The sequence below is a fragment of the Lotus japonicus genome, chromosome 3 (genome assembly GCF_012489685.1).
Source record: "Lotus japonicus ecotype B-129 chromosome 3, LjGifu_v1.2".
Lineage (NCBI taxonomy): Eukaryota > Viridiplantae > Streptophyta > Magnoliopsida > Fabales > Fabaceae > Lotus > Lotus japonicus.
Genome location: NC_080043.1, coordinates 69,057,047 through 69,075,689, shown reverse-complemented (window position 1 = coordinate 69,075,689; position 18,643 = coordinate 69,057,047). Strand labels below are relative to the sequence as shown.

The following is an 18,643-nucleotide window of genomic DNA, read 5'->3' as shown; positions in this document are numbered from 1 at the left end:
TTCTTCTGGTTTGTATTACACAAACATTTGTGTAATTGAGACAAATGCTATCGTAAACCAGAAGTTTACGGATTTTTCTAGTTGGCATGACCGGTTAGGCCATCCCGGTTCAATTATGATGCAAAAAATAATTGAAAATTCATGTGGACATTCATTGAAGAGTCAGAAGATTCTTCAAACCAATAAATTCACATGTTCTGCTTGTTCCCAAGGGAAATTGATTATTCGACCATCACCAACAAAAGTTGGGAGTGAATCACTTCTATTTTTGGAACGTATACAAGGCGATATTTGTGGGCCAATACACCCACCATGTGGACCATTTAGATATTTTATGATTTTAGTTGATGCGTCAACAAGATGGTCACATGTATCTTTACTGTCTTCTCGCAACTTGGCATTTGCAAGATTGCTTGCTCAATTGATTAGATTGCGAGCACATTTTCCTGATTACCCAATCAAGAAAATACGCCTTGATAATGCTGGTGAATTCACTTCTCAAACTTTTAATGACTATTGTATGTCGATTGGAATTGATGTTGAACATCCTGTAGCACATGTTCATACACAAAATGGACTTGCAGAATCATTTATTAAACGTTTACAGTTAATCGCAAGACCATTAATTATGAGGTCAAAACTTCCAACCTCTTCTTGGGGACATGCGATATTACATGCTGCAGCATTAATTCGCATCAGGCCAACGAGTTATCATCAATACTCCCCAATGCAAATGGTTCATGGTCAAGAACCTAATATTTCCCATCTAAGAACTTTTGGATGTGCGGTATATGTTCCTATTTCTCCACCACAACGCACAAAGATGGGCCCTCAAAGAAGATTAGGGATATATGTTGGATATGAATCTCCTTCAATTATAAAATATCTCGAACCATTAACGGGAGATCTATTTACTGCTCGATTTGCTGATTGTCATTTTGACGAATCAGAGTTCCCGATATTAGGGGGAGAGAATAAGCAGTTGGGAAATGAAATTAGTTGGAATGAATTATCATTATCTCATTTTGATCCTCGATCAAAACAATGTGAACTAGAAGTTCAAAAGATAATTCATTTGCAAAGATTAGCTAACCAATTGCCAGACGCATTCGCTGATCCAAAAAGAGTTACTAAGTCAAATCTACCAGCTGCTAATGCTCCATTAACGATTGATGTCCCTATTGGACAACCTAGTGCTGCAAATAAATCTATTACACGCCTGAAGCGTGGCAGGCCTGCAGGTTCTAAAGATAAAAATCCTCGGAAAAGAAAAGGAGCTAAGAACCAAGATGGCACAAACGAGGATATGATAGCTCTAGAAGAGCAACAAGACATACTTAAAAATACAGTTTCAGAAGAAACTCAGGTACCTGAAATGATTGAAAATGGTGAGATCTCAATTAATTATGTCTTGAATAAAGTCAAATGGGACCGAAGCAAAGTCAACGTTGACGAAATTTTTGCACATAGCACAGCACTAGACGTGATAAACGATGATGAGGATCATGAACCAAAGTCTGTTAATGAATGCAAACAAAGAAATGATTGGCCAAAATGGAAAGACGCAATCGAGGCTGAGTTAAAATCGCTTGAGAAGCGCAAAGGTTTTGGGCCTGTAGCCCGTACACCTGAGGGTGTAAACCCAGTTGGATATAAATGGGTTTTTGTACGAAAAAGAAATGAAAATGGTGAGATTTTCCGATATAAGGCAAGACTTGTTGCCCAAGGTTTCTCACAAAGGCATGGGATCGATTTTGAAGAAACATACTCACCAGTGATGGATGCAACTACTTTTCGATACTTAATTAGTCTGGCAGTACGTGAAAAGCTCGATTTGCGCCTAATGGATGTTGTTACAGCTTATTTGTATGGATCACTTGATACTGACATCTATATGAAACTTCCTGAAGGATTTAAGTTGCCTGAAGCACACATTTCTAACCCTCGGGGTGATTATTCGATTAAATTGAATAAATCAATCTATGGTCTAAAGCAATCTGGGCGTATGTGGTATAATCGCCTCAGTGAATATTTGGTGAAAGAGGGATATAAAAATGATCCAATTTGCCCTTGCATATTCATGAAAAGGTCTGGGCATGAGTTCGCCATAATAGCTGTTTATGTCGATGACTTGAACATTATTGGGACTCCAAATGAGCTTCCAAAAGCTGTGGATTTCCTAAAGAAAGAATTTGAGATGAAAGACTTGGGAAGAACAAAATTTTGTCTAGGCTTACAAATTGAGTATCTAAATGCTGGAGTCTTTATGTACCAAGAGACTTATGTTGCGAAAGTACTGAAAAGATTCTACATGGACAAATCACATCCGTTGTGTACTCCAATGGTTGTAAGGTCATTAGATGTAAATAAAGATACTTTTAGACCTCGAGAAAAGGATGAAGAACTACTTGGTCCTGAAGTACCATATCTTAGTGCAATTAGAGCATTAATGTATCTTGCTAGCCATACTCGGCCTGATATATCATTTGCTGTTAACTTATTAGCAAGATATAGTTCTTCACCTACACGAAGACATTGGAATGGAATAAAACAAGTCTTTCGTTATCTTAAAGGCACAATGGATATGGGTTTATTTTTTCCCTATATGTCCAAGCTTGATCTAATTGGTTATGCTGATGCTGGATATTTGTCTGACCCACATAGTGGGAGATCTCAAACAGGATATTTGTTTACATGTGGGGGGAACAGCTATTTCATGGAGATCTACGAAACAAACTATAACGGCCACCTCAGCTAACCATGCAGAAATACTAGCATTACATGAGGCAAGTCGAGAATGCGTTTGGCTGAGATCTGTGATTCAATGCATACTTGATACTTGTGGTCTGTCCTCTGGAAAGATGCCGCCAACCACTATGTATGAAGATAATACTGCATGCATTGCTCAAACAAAGGAATCAAGGGAGATAGGACAAAGCACATATCACCGAAGCTCTTCTTCACTCATGATCTACAAAAGAATGGTGACATAGACATCCAACAAATTCGTTCAAGTGATGATTTAGCAGACTTATTTACGAAGGCTCTTCCAACTACAACATTTGAAAAGCTTGTGCAAAATATGGGAGTTCTTCGGCTTAAAGATCTGAATTGAAATGCATTGTACTCTTTTTCCCTAACCATGTTTTTTTCCCATTGGGTTTTTCTTGGTAGGGTTTTTTAATGAGGCAATGTACAAAGACGAACTATAGAATGATGTACTCTTTTTCCTTCACTAGGTTTTTATCCCACACTGGGTTTTTCCTAGTAAGGTTTTAATGAGGCACATTCTTAAGGGATGGTCATCCAAGGGGGAGTGTTATGAATATTTGGATGCCCATCATAGTTAAGAGTCCATGGTCCAGGCCCACATGTATACTTGCTCAACACTCTAAACCTAATAATATAAATACAAGGGAGTCTGCACCTAGCAGAGCATCCCCATCAGACTATTTCTCTGTCTCTCATATCTCTCTTCTCCTTTCTCTCTTACTTGCTACACAATTAATAATGGTGTGAATATGGTGGCTCAATCAAAGAACATTTAAGGGTGATTGAATTAAAAACGTAATTAAATGCACTTTTTAAGCAATTTTGTCTAGCATGAAAGATGAATGTTTTAAAAGACATCAAAGATACATATAAGTGAATATTACTCATAGTGTTAAACAATAGATACAACCATTTGATTACTTAAATTTTTTTTAAAATCTGTTTGAATAATCTTTGTCTGATATTCATTTAAAAAAATACTTTTTCAATAAATACAAATTAGACTTTAAAATTTGAGTCAAACCCTAATTAATTGTTAAGATTTTTTTCGAATATACATTTTCTCCAATACTAAAAAAACGTGGATTTCTACACCAAAATAGGATTAGAAAAACTTGACTTTTCCTAATTTGGTGTAAAGAAAATTAAAGGTAACACTGTATACTGGTTGATCCCGATTATAGCAAATCTTGCATAATTTATCTTTAAATAAAGAAAAAAAAAATGAAAGACTAATTATGGTTGATTGATTTAAGCTCATAATAAATGTCAACCATTTGATTACTTAAACTTGCAACTTTTTTAAAAACTTCTTGAATATTCCTTAGTTGTAATTCATTAAAAAAATATTTTTTTCCATAATTACGAAGAATTAGGTTTTAAAGTTAGTGTCCAAACCTAACTAATTAAGCAGATTTTGCATAATTTAACTTTAAATAAAGAAAAAAAAAAGGGAGGATTAATCTTAATAATATATAAAGCCCATCCACCAAAGTGGGCCATGATGCTTTATAATTTCCACATGTCATGTTTTTATTGGTTGTTTTACTTGATTTTCCACATGTCCATTTTTCATTGGTCCAAATCCTTAATTTTTTATTGGTCGACATTAATTACAACATTATTCAATAAATAAGTAAATACATAAATCAAGTTAGTTAAAAATATATACATTTAATTCAAATTAGTTAATTAAGGAATATTTAGAGCAATCAATACCAAGTAATTATTACTACATTCATGACTCTTTTTTTTTTTTGAACTCTACATTCATGACTCTTAATCGTACAAAGATGATATTTTGCTTATTTTGGTGAAGAAATTGCTTATTTACTTTTAATTTTAATAACTAATCTACTTTCAAAAAAATTAATAACTAATCAATAATAATGACAAAAAATAAATAAAATTCAAATTTTAAATATATTAATGAGAAAAAATGAAATAATAATTTAAAATCCCACTAATATTTTTTTTTTTCAATTTTTTTAACAGATAAATAGAATAACATGCATCATCCTGACAATACTTTTTCAACAGTATATATGAAATTCAAATTTGAAACATATTAAAGAGTAAATTTGAAATATTAATCATGATTAAAATAAATTCTTAAAAAATAAGAAATAGACAACGAAGCACTAAATTCATACGAAAAAATAGATAGGGAGTTCAAATTCAAAGATTAAATTTTGTTTATGTATATTTTTATAAATACTAATACAAATAATTTAATTAACACGATCAATTTCGTGATTCAATAATAAAATGTACATTTTTAATGTTTTCCATTATTCATTGATATTAACTCTCAATCAAAAAGAAAAAGAGAAACTCTCAATCATTTTGATCTAGATGCCTACCAGATCTAAGAGAATATTCATATTAAAGAGTAAATGTGAAATATTAATTGTGATTTAAATAAATTCTTACAAAATAAGAAATAGACAATGAGGCACTAAATTCATACCAAAAAAATAAATAGGGAATTCAAATTCAAAGATTAAATTTTGTTTATGTATATTTTTATAAATACTTTGAATTTAAAATAAAAGTATTTTCTGTATTTTTTAGAAAAATAAAAAATTAAATATTATAAAAAATGTAGTTTCTCAATTATTATATTTATTAAAATTTATATAAAGTCAAGGTTTTACAACCTTTGTCAATGGCAATGCCCCGTATTCAAATTCTCTCCTTTACTTATTTTAAATATTTAGTTAACTTCATAAATACTTCAATCATTTAAATTAGCAAATTTTTTAAATTCAAATAATTTAACTAGCACAATCAATTTTGTGATTCAATTATAAAATGTACATTTTTAATGTTTTGTATTATTCAGTGATATTAACTCTCAATCATTCTGTTCTGTATTAGAGACCTACCAAATTTAAGAGAATATTTTAGAAAGCCCTATCACAGCACAAATAAAGAAAGATCATAAAATAAATGTGTATTATGTCATAAATGAGTAAAAAGCTGTTGAATACAATTAGAAACCCCCCTTTTATAATGGGTGGATCCGTAACCCTAATGAACATAGGGAATTGGGCCTCACATATCTAAGGCCCAATTCCTGATACAAGAAGTTAAATAAGCACAAATCAAACTCTTAGGCAGGAGACTCTCCCTGCCTGCCCAAGATCGTCCTTCTTATCTAGACTAATGATTTTCTAATTATTTAGTTTTTATCATCTTTCTTGCAGGGAACTTATATTGAAGATCTATATAAATGTTGTTTATGACATTTGCTATTAAAAGCTAATTCGAGTTTATGGTTATTGGCATTATAATAAGGTAATATTTTTCATGTTTTTACTCTGGTCGGATAGCAGGGGTTTTCCTGAGTGTAACTCTTAGATGTTTGTTCCGTAGTTTTGTTATTTTATAGATGATGGAGATGTCAAAACATGATTACCATAGTTTTGCTCCCTTGTGTGACTATTCCCTTTGTTTTGCTTTCAAATTCTATTTGAGAACCATGTTTCCAGCCTTTAAAACTGGAATTTGGTAAATTATAGTTTCCCTTAAAATGGATTGCAAACTATTCTGACTAGGGAGAATTCTATTATTTTGGGTTTGGGAGTTTATTAACGAACATCGGTACATAATTGATCCTTTTGGTGGCACTATTCAAGTGAGAATTATAATTGTGCTTTAACCATTAGACATCTACTGAAAAATGTATCCTAGGGGCCCTCCAATTTTAAAATTGTTCTAACACTCATTCTGATATGCACAGACACTAACAATGCATTTGAAGAAATCTTCAACTTGCCTTTAGTCAAGGCATCATTGAGCATGATAGACAAGATGAAGTTAAACCATTAATATTCATGCACTTTTCTTTATTTAAGCATTTTTTCTCTTATTTGTATAGTTATCCAAGTTTTTTGACGAGTACTTGAATTGCTTCTGATGGTTTTCTTGCTAAATTTATTCCAAGCTTGCTCCTGATTAAGGATTCAATTTCATAACATACTTTAGTGATACATATAGCTAACCTCATTGACTACTCAACAATGTAGACAGCCACGAGAATCATGGTGTTGACAAAGGAAACCCTATTTGATATGAACATTCAGGTGCAAAGAAGTTGCAAGTGCTGGTGGGCACCAAGAAGAAGATTTGGAAGTCAAAACTAAGTACATAGGAAATGAACCAAGACCATTTTTATCTCATGTATCAATAATTTTTTTTTCTACTTATTGATTTAATACACCACATTTATGAATTAAAAATATTATGCATTAGATTGAGGTTTATTTAGATTTTTTAACTGCCTATGTTTTAAATGTGGAGTTGTGCATTCATATAGCATCAGAAGCTATGGTTGCCTTAGAGAGACCATAGATAATACTGACTATGATTAAATTTGAAGGACTCTCAATTGAGGGTTTGAGACTATAATGTAGGGTGCCGGTGAAAGATCTATCATCAATCATCATTGCACAATTCATTGGGGATATGTCAGCTCTCGAGGGCAAGGGCTTGATACTAGCACATCAATGTCCTAGAAGGAGTTGTTGGTTTGCAGTCGTTGGATATTAGACATCACTGATGTTGTTGATGGCAGCATGTGGCTGGATTTTTTAGATTGATGGACGTAGATAATATCAATGAGCTTGACTCCAAAATACTTGCATCCCATCATGCTTATTCTGTTAGCATAGGATTTCAAAGGGATAAATGAGACGAGGCAAATGCTTGGATAGAATCTATGAGCCTTTTGAGTCTATGAGCCTTATACAAGTCGAGAGAGTGATTGTCTTGCCAAAGCAAGAAAATTACACCTATGAATCTGATGTAAGAAACAACAATGATAATGAATATGATGAGCGCATTAATGAAGTATTTTTAAGTTCGAATATAAGTATGTCACGCCAAATTGATGGATTATAGTTGGATCACATATCATTGCCTTTTTTCATTATTGGTGGAAGTAGTTAAACAAATCTATAGTAAGTTATTTTAATAAATTTATTAGTAAAGCAATTTAGAAAGTGTACGTATCACTCTCATCTTTCTCCTCTTCACGGTCAGTTGTACTTAGCACTCTATAGAGTACGATAAAAGAAGAGAGGGGTCTTAAAATTTGTATACTTTCCTCTTTATCTTTTTCACGGTCAGTTGTACGTAGCACGCTCTAGAGTATGATAAAAAAGGGGTCTTAAAATTTGTATACTGGATGATGAAAGAAACATACGGACTTCTACCTTGAATGTAGTGTATAAGGAAGTTTTTGCTAATGTTTGTTGTATTTTTTTTGTGCATAGGAAAATTAATGTTTGTTATATTGAACAATAATATGTAAGATACATGCTATCATGTATTCTTCAACAACAACAAAAGATACATACTATCACAATTTAAATGAATTTAAGTTAATTCATTCATATAAAAAAATGAACAACCTAAAATTTCCGTGCAACGCACGGGTCATCACACTAGTAATGATTGATTGATTTAAGCTCAGAATAGATAAAACCATTTGATTACTTAAACTTGAAATTTTAAAAAAAAATGTTTGAATATTCCATATCTAAATTCATTTTAAAAACACTTTTTCCCATAAATACGAATTAGGTTTTAAATTTTGAGTTAACTCCTAATTAATTGTTTAGATCTTGCACAATTTATCTTAAAATAGAGAAAAAAAACGGAATATTAATTATGGTTGTTTGATTTAAGTCCATAATAAATGGAAGTATTTGATTACTTACCTTGGAATTTTTTAAAAAATGTGTGAATATTCCTTAATTAATATTCATAAAAAAATACTTTTTCCATAAATACGAATTATGTTTTAAATTTCAAGTTAAAACCTAATTAATTGTTTAGATCTTGCATAATTTATCTTTTAATAAAAAAACAGATATTAATTAATGGTTGATTGATTTAAGCCCATAATGGATGGAAGAATTTTATTACTTAACTTGGAATTTTAAAAAATTGTTTGAATATTCCTTATTTAATATTCATTAAAAATACTTTTTCCATTAATATGAATTATGTTTTAAATTTCGAGTTAAAACCTAATTAATTTCTTATATCTTGCATAATTTATGTTTAAATAAAGAAAAAAATGGATATTAATTATGGTTGATTGATTTAAGCTCATAATAGATGAAATCATTTGATTACATTCCCTCATCAAACAAGCATACAATGTTTCTTCTTCTTCCTCTTCCACCTACATTCAAGTTTCAGCTTCAATTATCCCATTATCAATTCTATTTAACAAGCTTTCTCACATGGATACTCTGGAATCAAAGTAAGCAGGCAAGTGTCCTTAAATCGCGCTAATGTAAATGGTTATGATTTTGGCTCCAATTTGGTATTTTGTCCATGGTTAAATCCAACCAACCTGATTAAATCTACACTCTGATTTGTTTGCTCTATCTATTTATTTTGCAAATTGGGTGGCAGAAAGGTTGTAAGACAAGCTAGAGGAGTTTTTCAAATGTGACTATGAGTTGTTTGATGAATTGACCGGTTTAATCAGGTCGGTTGCCTCACTCCAATCAAATGTTTGGATTCTGTGACTAGCATTTTCGACCATCTCTTTGATACTATTTTGTCTGATTATGAATCATTTGGAGGAGAGGAGAAGCATTGGATGGCATAGAGATGATAACACGTCCTACCTCAAGCAACATCATTTTTCAATTTTCAGTGAGTGTTATTCAACCCTTTTTTACGTATTGATATCCTGTTATAATTTTTACGTATTGATATCCTGTTATAATTTTCACTGTTTGATGAATTTTCAGTGTTATTTCACCCTTTTTTACAACAGACAACTTTTGCCTTCATTTGGTAAAACCATTAAAGGCTCATGTAGTCAAGGTGTTATTCTCACAAAAGAAATAAGCTTTATCCTTCCAAAACTGAAGTGGTGAATCCAGATGCGATACGAACCAAATTAAAGTGAAACTCAAGTGAGTTGTCATCTAACTTTTTTTTCCTGATGAAGTGAATTGTTGACATATTGGATGAGGTAGGTTTAGTTGAGTATAATCTGTGATAATTCACTATTTTTGTCACTCTTTTCTATATTTCTCTTTATTTTGTTTTTGTTATCCTAACTTTCTATCTCGGCGATGTCATTTCTATCTAGAACAAGGCCAAAGCTCTCAATCTCATTTCTGAGAGATAGCTGGCCAGTTTTCTTGAAGACGGAGGCAAAGATGGTGTGGATCAGAAGGTGACTGCTCGAGATGAGTTTCAGCTACGATTTCAAGGGCGCAGGCCATAGAAACTAAACCTGAATTAGAGAGAACATCACGACGTCAAATATGGTACAAAACCTGAAACTATTGAATAAATTAGTTTCATGGCCTTCAAAACCTTTTTATGGTTTTCGTTTTCCACTGTTTGACATCTTCATTCCCTTATTAACTCCATTTTCTTTTCTCTTATAGTGTGTACTGTGTAGGGTCGTTGTTGTCTCTCATGAAAGTATAAATCATCCATTTTTTATTTTATTTCACCTTTTTTGCAGTTTTATTTTCTCTTTTAAGTTTCACCCCATTCCATACCATTTTAAAATTTTCACAATTTTGTACTGAGCCACAATTTGTTTCATTCTAATTCAGGAACTTATCTTTTCGTAATTCAACTCAAGTATTAATAGATTGTTTATTGGCTATTACTCAGAAAGATTTTTTTCATCTTTTTTTTTTACATCAGACTTCATGATAACACTCCAAGAGGATTGGGGAAGAATGAAAGAAGCTTTAGAATGTATACTGGGTCGATCTCTAGTTCTGTTGGGTTGATCTCTCGTTCTTTGTTCAATCCTTTCGAAGAATACAACGTGCCACGTCAGTAAATCTGCTGATCTGGAAACTTTAATTAGAAGAATAAATCCTGAGGTGGCGGCGTTAGCGCGCTTCAGAATCTATATATTATAATAGATGGATAGATAGATTGCCTCAAACTACAAGACAAAAAAAGTCTTCTTTTTTAGTCTAACTTAATTAATTTGTCAACAACCGTTGAGGCTGATCTTGAGGCTTCCCCTTGAGCTTTTGGCTGTTTTGCTGTTCTGCTATTTGCTGGTTCCTGTTTTTTCTGTTGTTTTTATTTTCCTGGTTTGGTGTCCATGCTGTACCTCTCTTGTCTTTTTGTATGGTTCTTGTCTTGGTTACTCTAGCAATCTTGATCCTGTTTCTTTGTTTCTTGATCTTCTTGTGACCTTGTGACATTTTTTTATATATCTTTGTTTCTTTTTTCCAAAAAAAAGTTGTCAACAACCGTAATACATGAATCACCTTAGTTCTTAATTAGAACACCCACTCATGTGGGGCCTCAATCTGCCACAAAATTTAAAGGGTGATTTGTTGGACACTTACAACCGCCACAAATGTTATGCACAGCTGGTAACGGATCCTATTTAGTGATTCAGCAATCTCGTTAATGATTTGTTAATCACATGTGTACATAAACGGTCATTAAGGTTATAAATAGTAGCTAGTTGTGAGTTAAATTCTCAAGCTAATCACTACTAGCAAGCTACATCATTGGTGCTTTCTTTACTCCAATGGCTTCAACAGATCCCACACATGTAACAGAAAACCAATCAAGAGAAGAAGAAAGTTTAAGCCGAGAATGTAAGGAGCTAATTCCCACTCTTCCTAGAGAGAAAGGCTGGACAGTACGCTATCTCTATCTATTCCAAGGTTTTTGGTGCAACCCACATAGAATCCAACCTATATACACTTTTCAAAAGCAATTCCAAGCCAAAGATAGTGATGTTATTGTAGCCACTTATCCAAAATCAGGCACCACCTGGTTGAAAGCTCTTACCTTCGCAGTGGTAAACCGCCACAATTTTCCTTCCTCAGAAAATCATCCACTACTCACTTCCAATCCCCATCACCTTGTGCCTTTCTTTGAAACCTCCATTTATGGTGAGATGATTCATGACCAAATTCCTGATCTATCAAACGTGATTGAGAGAAGAATTTTTGGCACTCACGTTCCGTTCCCTTCATTGGCCAAGTCCATCAAGGACAACTCCAAATGTAAGATAATTTATCTTTGTAGGAATCCATTTGACAACTTTGTGTCTCTTTGGATGTTCGTCAACAAAGTGAAGCTTGAATCTGCACCTACATTGATGTTGGAGGAAGCTTTTGAAATGCACTGCAACGGGACGACAAGATATGGTCCGTTTTGGAACCATATATTAGGTTACTGGAAGGAGAGCATAGCTAGACCAGAAAAGGTTCTGTTCTTGAAGTATGAGGATCTTAAAGATGATGTTAATTTTTATGTGAAAAGAGTGGGAGAGTTCTTGGGCTGTCCTTTTACCCACGAAGAGGAAAGTAGTGGGGTGATTGAAGACATAGTGCAACTATGTAGTTTTGAGAAGATGAAGGAATTAGAGGTAAATAAATGTGGAACTTTTACTAGGGATGTTGGGAACAAGCATTTCTTTCGGAAGGGTGAAGTAGGAGATTGGGTAAATTACCTTTCCCCTTCAATGGTAGAAAAGTTATCCAAAATCATTGAAGAAAAGTTTAGGGGTTCTGGTCTATCATTTAGAATGTGCTCTTAATTAGTATCCCAAGAAAGCTCCCCAATTAATGTTTAATTACATATATGTTTGAATCTAAGTTGTAGTGTGTTGTGTAAGCATTCATCTCATTTAACCATTTAAGTTTTCTTCATTTTTTTATTTTAAAATGAGTGCACCAGCTAGCATTAGTGCAGCAGAGTATGAGTATCAAATATATAAAATAAATGGCTACATAAGGATAGTCCATGTAGCTGGAATAAGTAATATTTTATTGCGTAAAACAAATATCTCTGAGGGGAAACAACGAGGACCCATGGGGCAAGGTTGAGGGAAAACACTAAAGAGATCTTGGACACTAAAGAGATCTTGGACACCACATCTTAACCCAAAACTTTAAGGCATTAGGCTTATGGGTCTATCTCCTTATAAACTCTCCCTCTTACCTTGGCTTCTCCGATGTGGGACTTGACTCTAACACTTGATTTCAACAATCTCCCCCTCAAGTTTGAGTCCCTCAACCACATCACTCATGGTCCTCCTGTCTGCGGAAGCTATCCACCTTGCACCGCCGTACGCTGCCAACGGAACCCGCCGCCTAGCCACACTGCTAGGAAGATTTTCGACACAAGGAGCCGTCATGGTCCCACGAACCTGGCTCTGATACCACTTGTTGGGTAGAGTCACGACGAGGACCCATGGGGCAAGGTCGAGGGGAAACACTAAAGAGATCTTGGACACCATATCTTAGCCCAAAACCTTAAGGCATTAGGTTTATGGGTCCATTTCCTTATAAACTCTCCCTCTTACCTTAGCTTCTCCGATGTGAGACTTGACTCTAACACTTGATTCCAACAGTATGAGTATCCAATATATAAAATAAATGGCTACATAAGGATAGTCCATGTAGCTGGAACAAGTAATATTTTATTGCGTAAAACAAATATGTCTAAGAATTAGTCCAAGAGACCATGTGATTACCTCAACTACTGCTACTATCAGAAATCACCTTGGATGGGAAGTGTGTGTTGATCAAGGTTTGATTTTTGAATCTCGAAACTTTAGATGTATTCTTTCCCTTCCAATAACTTATGAGGATGTTGTTTTTGACTTGGAAAATCAAAGCAAAAGAAGCCTCACATTTTTTAACAGCAGACTTGAAAGATTTTTCATGATGGATGAGTCTTAGGATTGTTCATCTTTGTGTCATAGCATGTACTATCTTGGAGGTAAGCATTATGTTTCTCTTGGCTAGACTGATGCAAATTTGGGCTTGGTGTTATTTCTTCATTTGCAGATGCCAAAGCTATTCGAGGAGCAAGTCATTTCATCTAGCTAAAATTTAAAAAGCTTTTTATTTCATGTGTTATTTCCTCTTTAGACAGTCTCATATTTTGTTACAGTCCAATGAACATGAATTTCTTTCAACAATAAGATTTAGTAGTAAAACTCTTCCTATTTTTGGACAATCTCACTCAGTAGAGTACTATAAAAGCATGCATCTCCTCATATTAAGGAAATTTTGCATCCAAATTTTGTTGTCATAAGTTTCCCATGATCTGAGCCCAGTGAACTAAAGGGTAGAATCATCAAGCACAATAAAAATCATTTCAAATCACCCAAAAAAAAGAATATTTTTTCACATCAGACTTACATGATAACACTTCTCTGACTTTAGATGCATTCTTTCTGTCATCACTTCCAATGACTTTAGAGGTTGTTATTCTTCTGCCATGCAGAATCAATTCAAATGCTACCACACATTTTTTGGCATCAGCCTTGAAAGATTACAGTGTTGGATGGGTCTTAGGATTGTTCCTCTGTGCCATAGCAGGTACTATCTTGGACGTTAGCATTCTGTTTTCTTTGGCTATACTGATGCAAATTGGGGCTTGGTGTTGGCTAGAGATCAATCTGGTGTTGTTTTTGTGGAGCATATCTCAGATTCTCTTCTTCAATATATGTATTGAGGTTTTTGTGCGTTATGTCTGATGCTAAATATATAAACTTATGTTTTTTATTTGACTTTGTTTTGCCTATTAGTATGCTCTTCTTTACTTTACTGTATCCAATCCCCCTTTTACTATAAAAATACAAACATATATAATCATAAAATACTTTCCTCTTTTGAGTCTGTCTTGGCTACTTGACTATTTGATTTTTCCACTCATTCTTTGAAAATGAAATTCTATATAATCATATAAAAGTTACCATAATAAAGTGTCCTAAATACACATATAACACTTATTAAATTTTAATTTAACTCTCAAATTTGATTTTTTTTTCTTGGCTAAGGTATCTCCACAACCGTTAGCTGTGAGATTAATTCCCGTCCCACTATTAGCGCACTAAGCAGTAGTAACCTGCCCAATCAGTTTTTTTTCCATTAACAGGTGTTAGGATTTGAACCTCCAAACATTTACTTAAGGGATGAAGTATTGACATCAACCCACTTGGTTCTCAAATTTGATTTTTTTTTATCACAGAATTTATGAATTAATTTTTTTTTTTAATTCAGATTTGGTGACCTGAGTAGAGGTAATGGACTGGAGCTGTAAAGGTGATCAGAATTGGTAACATCAATATTTGTGCCTTGACCATAACATTTCTGTATGTTCAGTTCCCAATTGAGTTTATTGGCAAGTTATTTTATGTCATAGACTCGAACAGGAAGTTCTTGGGTGTTTTCTCCATGGCAGTAGGTGAGTTGTGTGCCTTTGAAGCGGACTCAAGGCAATAATGCATGCCCTGCTTTTCTGCCAATAATGTGCCTTTGATCTACTCATGGTGGAAGTTGACTGTATCAGGGTGTAGCATATTTTTAGGGAGTGGAACACCATTGTTGATTTCCTAGCTAAGTCGGGATGTGTAAGGGAAAGACCGATTTGGTCTCTGTTCGATGATGTCCAGTGACTAAATTAAGGGTTAATCTACCTGGTCCCGTCGGCTGTGTGTCTTGAACTGGAGCTAATCAGGTTCGCTATGGTATGCATTGCTTCTGTTTCCATACTGGCCTCTGTTTTGTCCTGCTCAGTATTGCCTGGTGTGTTTGACCGGTCCCCTTTGTGAGTTGTTGTTTTTTGCTGTCTGCTTCGTGATCGTTTTTACTGGCACAAGGGATGTTGTTTCTTTTCTGAATCTATCCTGGAGCAGTTTGGCCTATCTTGACAGCTGGGCATGTTTCTACTATGAAAATCCTATTCTGTTTGGCAGCTGCTTTGGGTTCTCTTTTGCTGACTGTTTTAGCTTCTCGAGTGGCACCTCTTTGTTTTTGTTGCTGTCTCTTTGGCTGGCTCCTTTGTCTTTCTTTTTCCTTTTTGTGTTGGTTTCGGTTTGTGTCTTATTTGTAATGGAGCTGTGTCCTGGTCTATTTTTGCTCACTTGGGAGAGGTTGTTCCCATGCTCATTTGATCTATATTATATCTTTTTGTTTTCAATTTTTTTTTATGTTTTAATATGCTGATACATTTTCAATAGATAATAATTCTTTTCACTATTTGTTTCTTTACTGTCTATAAGACTATAACTCAAAAATTGCTACTACTAATAAACTCCATATACACAGAATATAATTGATTATGTTATGCTTTGTTTTCTGCAGGACCAATCCAGCAGACTGAAATCTTCAATTTCATGGTACAACAGCTTGCATTTTAAGAAATTCCTATAGAATTATTCAACTGAAAATGTCATTTGGGTTTGGTTGATATTAGTGAATTGCTTAATGTTGAATTATACACTAGCACGTAATATGTTATTTTATTGACATGCTACTATATCCATCACAATTCGCTTTGACAGGTCTTGGTGACCGACCTGGGGTGATATTTACAATCCCCAAATTTAATAGAGAATTTTGAAGTTTACCTCTTTCCTTCGTCATTTCTTATCTCATAGGGTTAATAGAGTAGAATCAAAGGGTGAAAAACCACTACCTACCAGAGGGAGATATGAAGAGAATTGAGGTACAAGAATTTAAAAGCCCAGAACAAAATTAACTTCCATATTTTAAAACCTGGTGCATGTTGTGTTTAGATTCCAATTTTTAAAGCCCAGAATTTTATTTACGACAAATTTCATGTTTTGGGTTTTAAAACCCGGAACTTCAATTCAATTTGGGAATATAAAACCAGGTACTATTGTTTCTTGGGAAAACATTCTAGCTTTTAAACGCCATAATAGATTTCCCTATCCCAGGATCTTAATCTTCAAACACTAAAATGCACAATACTCTGATCTATTCCTGATTCATATATATATTATTCTCTGTTCGAAGAAAAAAAATATGTCAGCCATGGAAGGGTTGTCTAGTTTTGAATCTAGGCACATTAGGTACACTACCGTGTGTGAGATGATTAAGGCGCTATGGAAATAGGAGGGAGGGCTAGAGGTGAGTGATATTCATTATAGCTATTTCATGGTCTCTCCCATTCCAAGCTTCTTCTGGCGTAATATTTTGAACATAGAAGGTTGGACTTCTATTCAAAACATGAATGCTCCAATTTACTGCTTCCGGCCAAAATCACTTTGGGACATTTTCTCCTGCTAACAAGCTTCTCACCATGCATGAAAATGGTTCTGGTTTTCCTCTCCAACACACATTTTGTTGTGGTGTATATGCAGTTGTAAGCTCTCTTTGAATACCATGTTCTCCACAAAAATCTTCAAATTCTTTGGAACAATATTCACCACCACGATCTGTACGAAGAGTCTTAATGGACATTCCTACTTCATTTTCAACACGGGCTTTGAGGTTATTCAATTGTATTCTCCTAAAATCTGACCAAGGCTACTTGTATAGTGTTTCAATTATCTATTTTTTTGTGTTTTGGTCAAAGGAGCGTGTAGTAATGAATCCTCATAATTCTATAAGAGAATAATCAATTATAAGAGCCCGCGGAAAGAAACCAAAGGATGACAATCGCATCATCAACGCATAAAGATGCAGTAGGTATTCGAAAATTGTGACTTCACAAGCAATAGGAATTGGATCCACCCAATTCTTCCACCTCCTTGTCTCCATGGCCTCTTGCATGCCGAGGGGGTCTCTCCTTCCATCCCTATAAAATACTCCTCGCTCCTTCACACACCCCTTGTGTGCTAAGACGGATTGATAGAATTCCTCCTTTTTTGCCGAAAGGAAGCGGGCATGTTTTTCCTTTGTCTAAAACCTCTTTCTAGTCTAGATATATAATTCTATTTCGATAACAGTCTTCTTTATTGCCAAATGTGTCATTTGTGCCATTTTCCCATTAATAGAATTCTCAGTTTTACATTAGGTAAATTGTGTATATGACAGTATATATCAATATCAGTACCTTCGAAAATACGTGATCCATTATTTTTATAGTTTAAGGTGAAGGATTCTATGGGTTTAAAAGACCTATAGGCATCTCCAAGTGAATGTTGCACTTTGCAACGAAGTCTTGAATCTTGATCATTTAATAAACGTGCATGATGAACTATTTTAGCTATATCAGATATTAATAATTAAGAAAGTTTGAATTAATAATGGTGCCTGTTGTGATGCCTCCTCTCAGATGAAGGTATGGTGCCTCTGCCTAGTTGGACCAGTAGTAATAAAACATGTATTAAATAAGGTGTCTTTTCCATTTATTCTGAAATGATTTTTAAATAATATTAGTTTTTAGAAAAAAGTTTATATATTTACTAATTGGTCCCTAACTAAATCAGTTACCATTTACCCTTTGTTAATATTGTTTTAAATAATATAGTTGGACTTTTCAACACCCTTTTACCATTTTCCGCCGCCCCTTTTGTTTTTCTTTGGTTTTAAACAGATTCTATCATCTCAGTCTTTAGTTTTGATATTAAAGTTTGGATTTTTAGATTTGTGCATTAGGGTTTTTGGTTTTTATGGAGAATTTGGGTATTTTTTCAGGCACCGAGGAGTTTGTTGACGAAGTTGCAGAGGGAGATGAACAGATTTCAGGATCCACCATTGCTGGGTGCGTATATCTATATTTGAAGGAGCAGAAGGTGATGGTGGATCATGAAAGGGCCATTGTTGAACAAGAGAAAAATAGGGTGCAGATGCTGTTGCAGGGTAATCATGACTGCTTACAATGCTAGTGGAAACCTCCCTCTACCTGCTGCAAAATTTGTGGTTGCGGTGGTTCCTCAGCCAACATTCAGTAACAAATCTCACTCAAGTACAATCCCTTGCTCTCTCACCCATATGTGCAGGTCCAATGTTTCACTCCCCCTTTTGCTTTTCTGCATTTTCATTGGATCTCATTTTCCAATCGTTAATTTGGGGGGTTCAGAGACCCATTTATTTTTTCCCTTTTTCATGCACTTGGGTTTCAGATTTTTCATTGCCTA

At 34.2% G+C, this 18,643-nt stretch overlaps 1 protein-coding gene across 10 annotated transcripts; it reads left to right on the top strand.

The window, feature by feature from the left end:
* The first annotated feature begins 8,939 nt into the window (after nucleotides 1-8,939).
* LOC130745489 (cytosolic sulfotransferase 15-like) lies at nucleotides 8,940-15,735 on the top strand. 10 transcript variants are annotated; one of them, XR_009021791.1, is made up of 6 exons: nucleotides 8,940-9,450; nucleotides 9,549-9,775; nucleotides 9,896-10,076; nucleotides 10,468-13,527; nucleotides 14,038-14,132; nucleotides 14,817-15,735. XR_009021791.1 is itself a non-coding variant. In XM_057597787.1 (5 exons), exon 5 carries the CDS (start codon nucleotides 11,321-11,323, stop codon nucleotides 12,338-12,340), a length of 1,020 nt encoding a protein of 339 aa, XP_057453770.1. In that variant the 5' UTR covers nucleotides 8,940-9,280; nucleotides 9,378-9,450; nucleotides 9,575-9,775; nucleotides 9,896-10,076; nucleotides 10,468-11,320; the 3' UTR covers nucleotides 12,341-15,735. The 10 variants fall into 10 exon arrangements, 6 of the variants coding, with proteins under 6 accessions (XP_057453770.1, XP_057453768.1, XP_057453769.1 ...); XR_009021793.1 differs by having other exon boundaries at nucleotides 10,468-14,132; nucleotides 14,817-14,871; nucleotides 14,959-15,735; XR_009021790.1 differs by having other exon boundaries at nucleotides 10,468-14,132.
* Nucleotides 15,736-18,643: the final 2,908 nt, after the last annotated feature.

Excerpts from the sequence above, each read along its gene's own strand:
- LOC130745489 (XM_057597787.1), top strand. The coding sequence starts at position 11,321 with ATGGCTTCAACAGATCCCACACATGTAACAGAAAACCAATCAAGAGAA.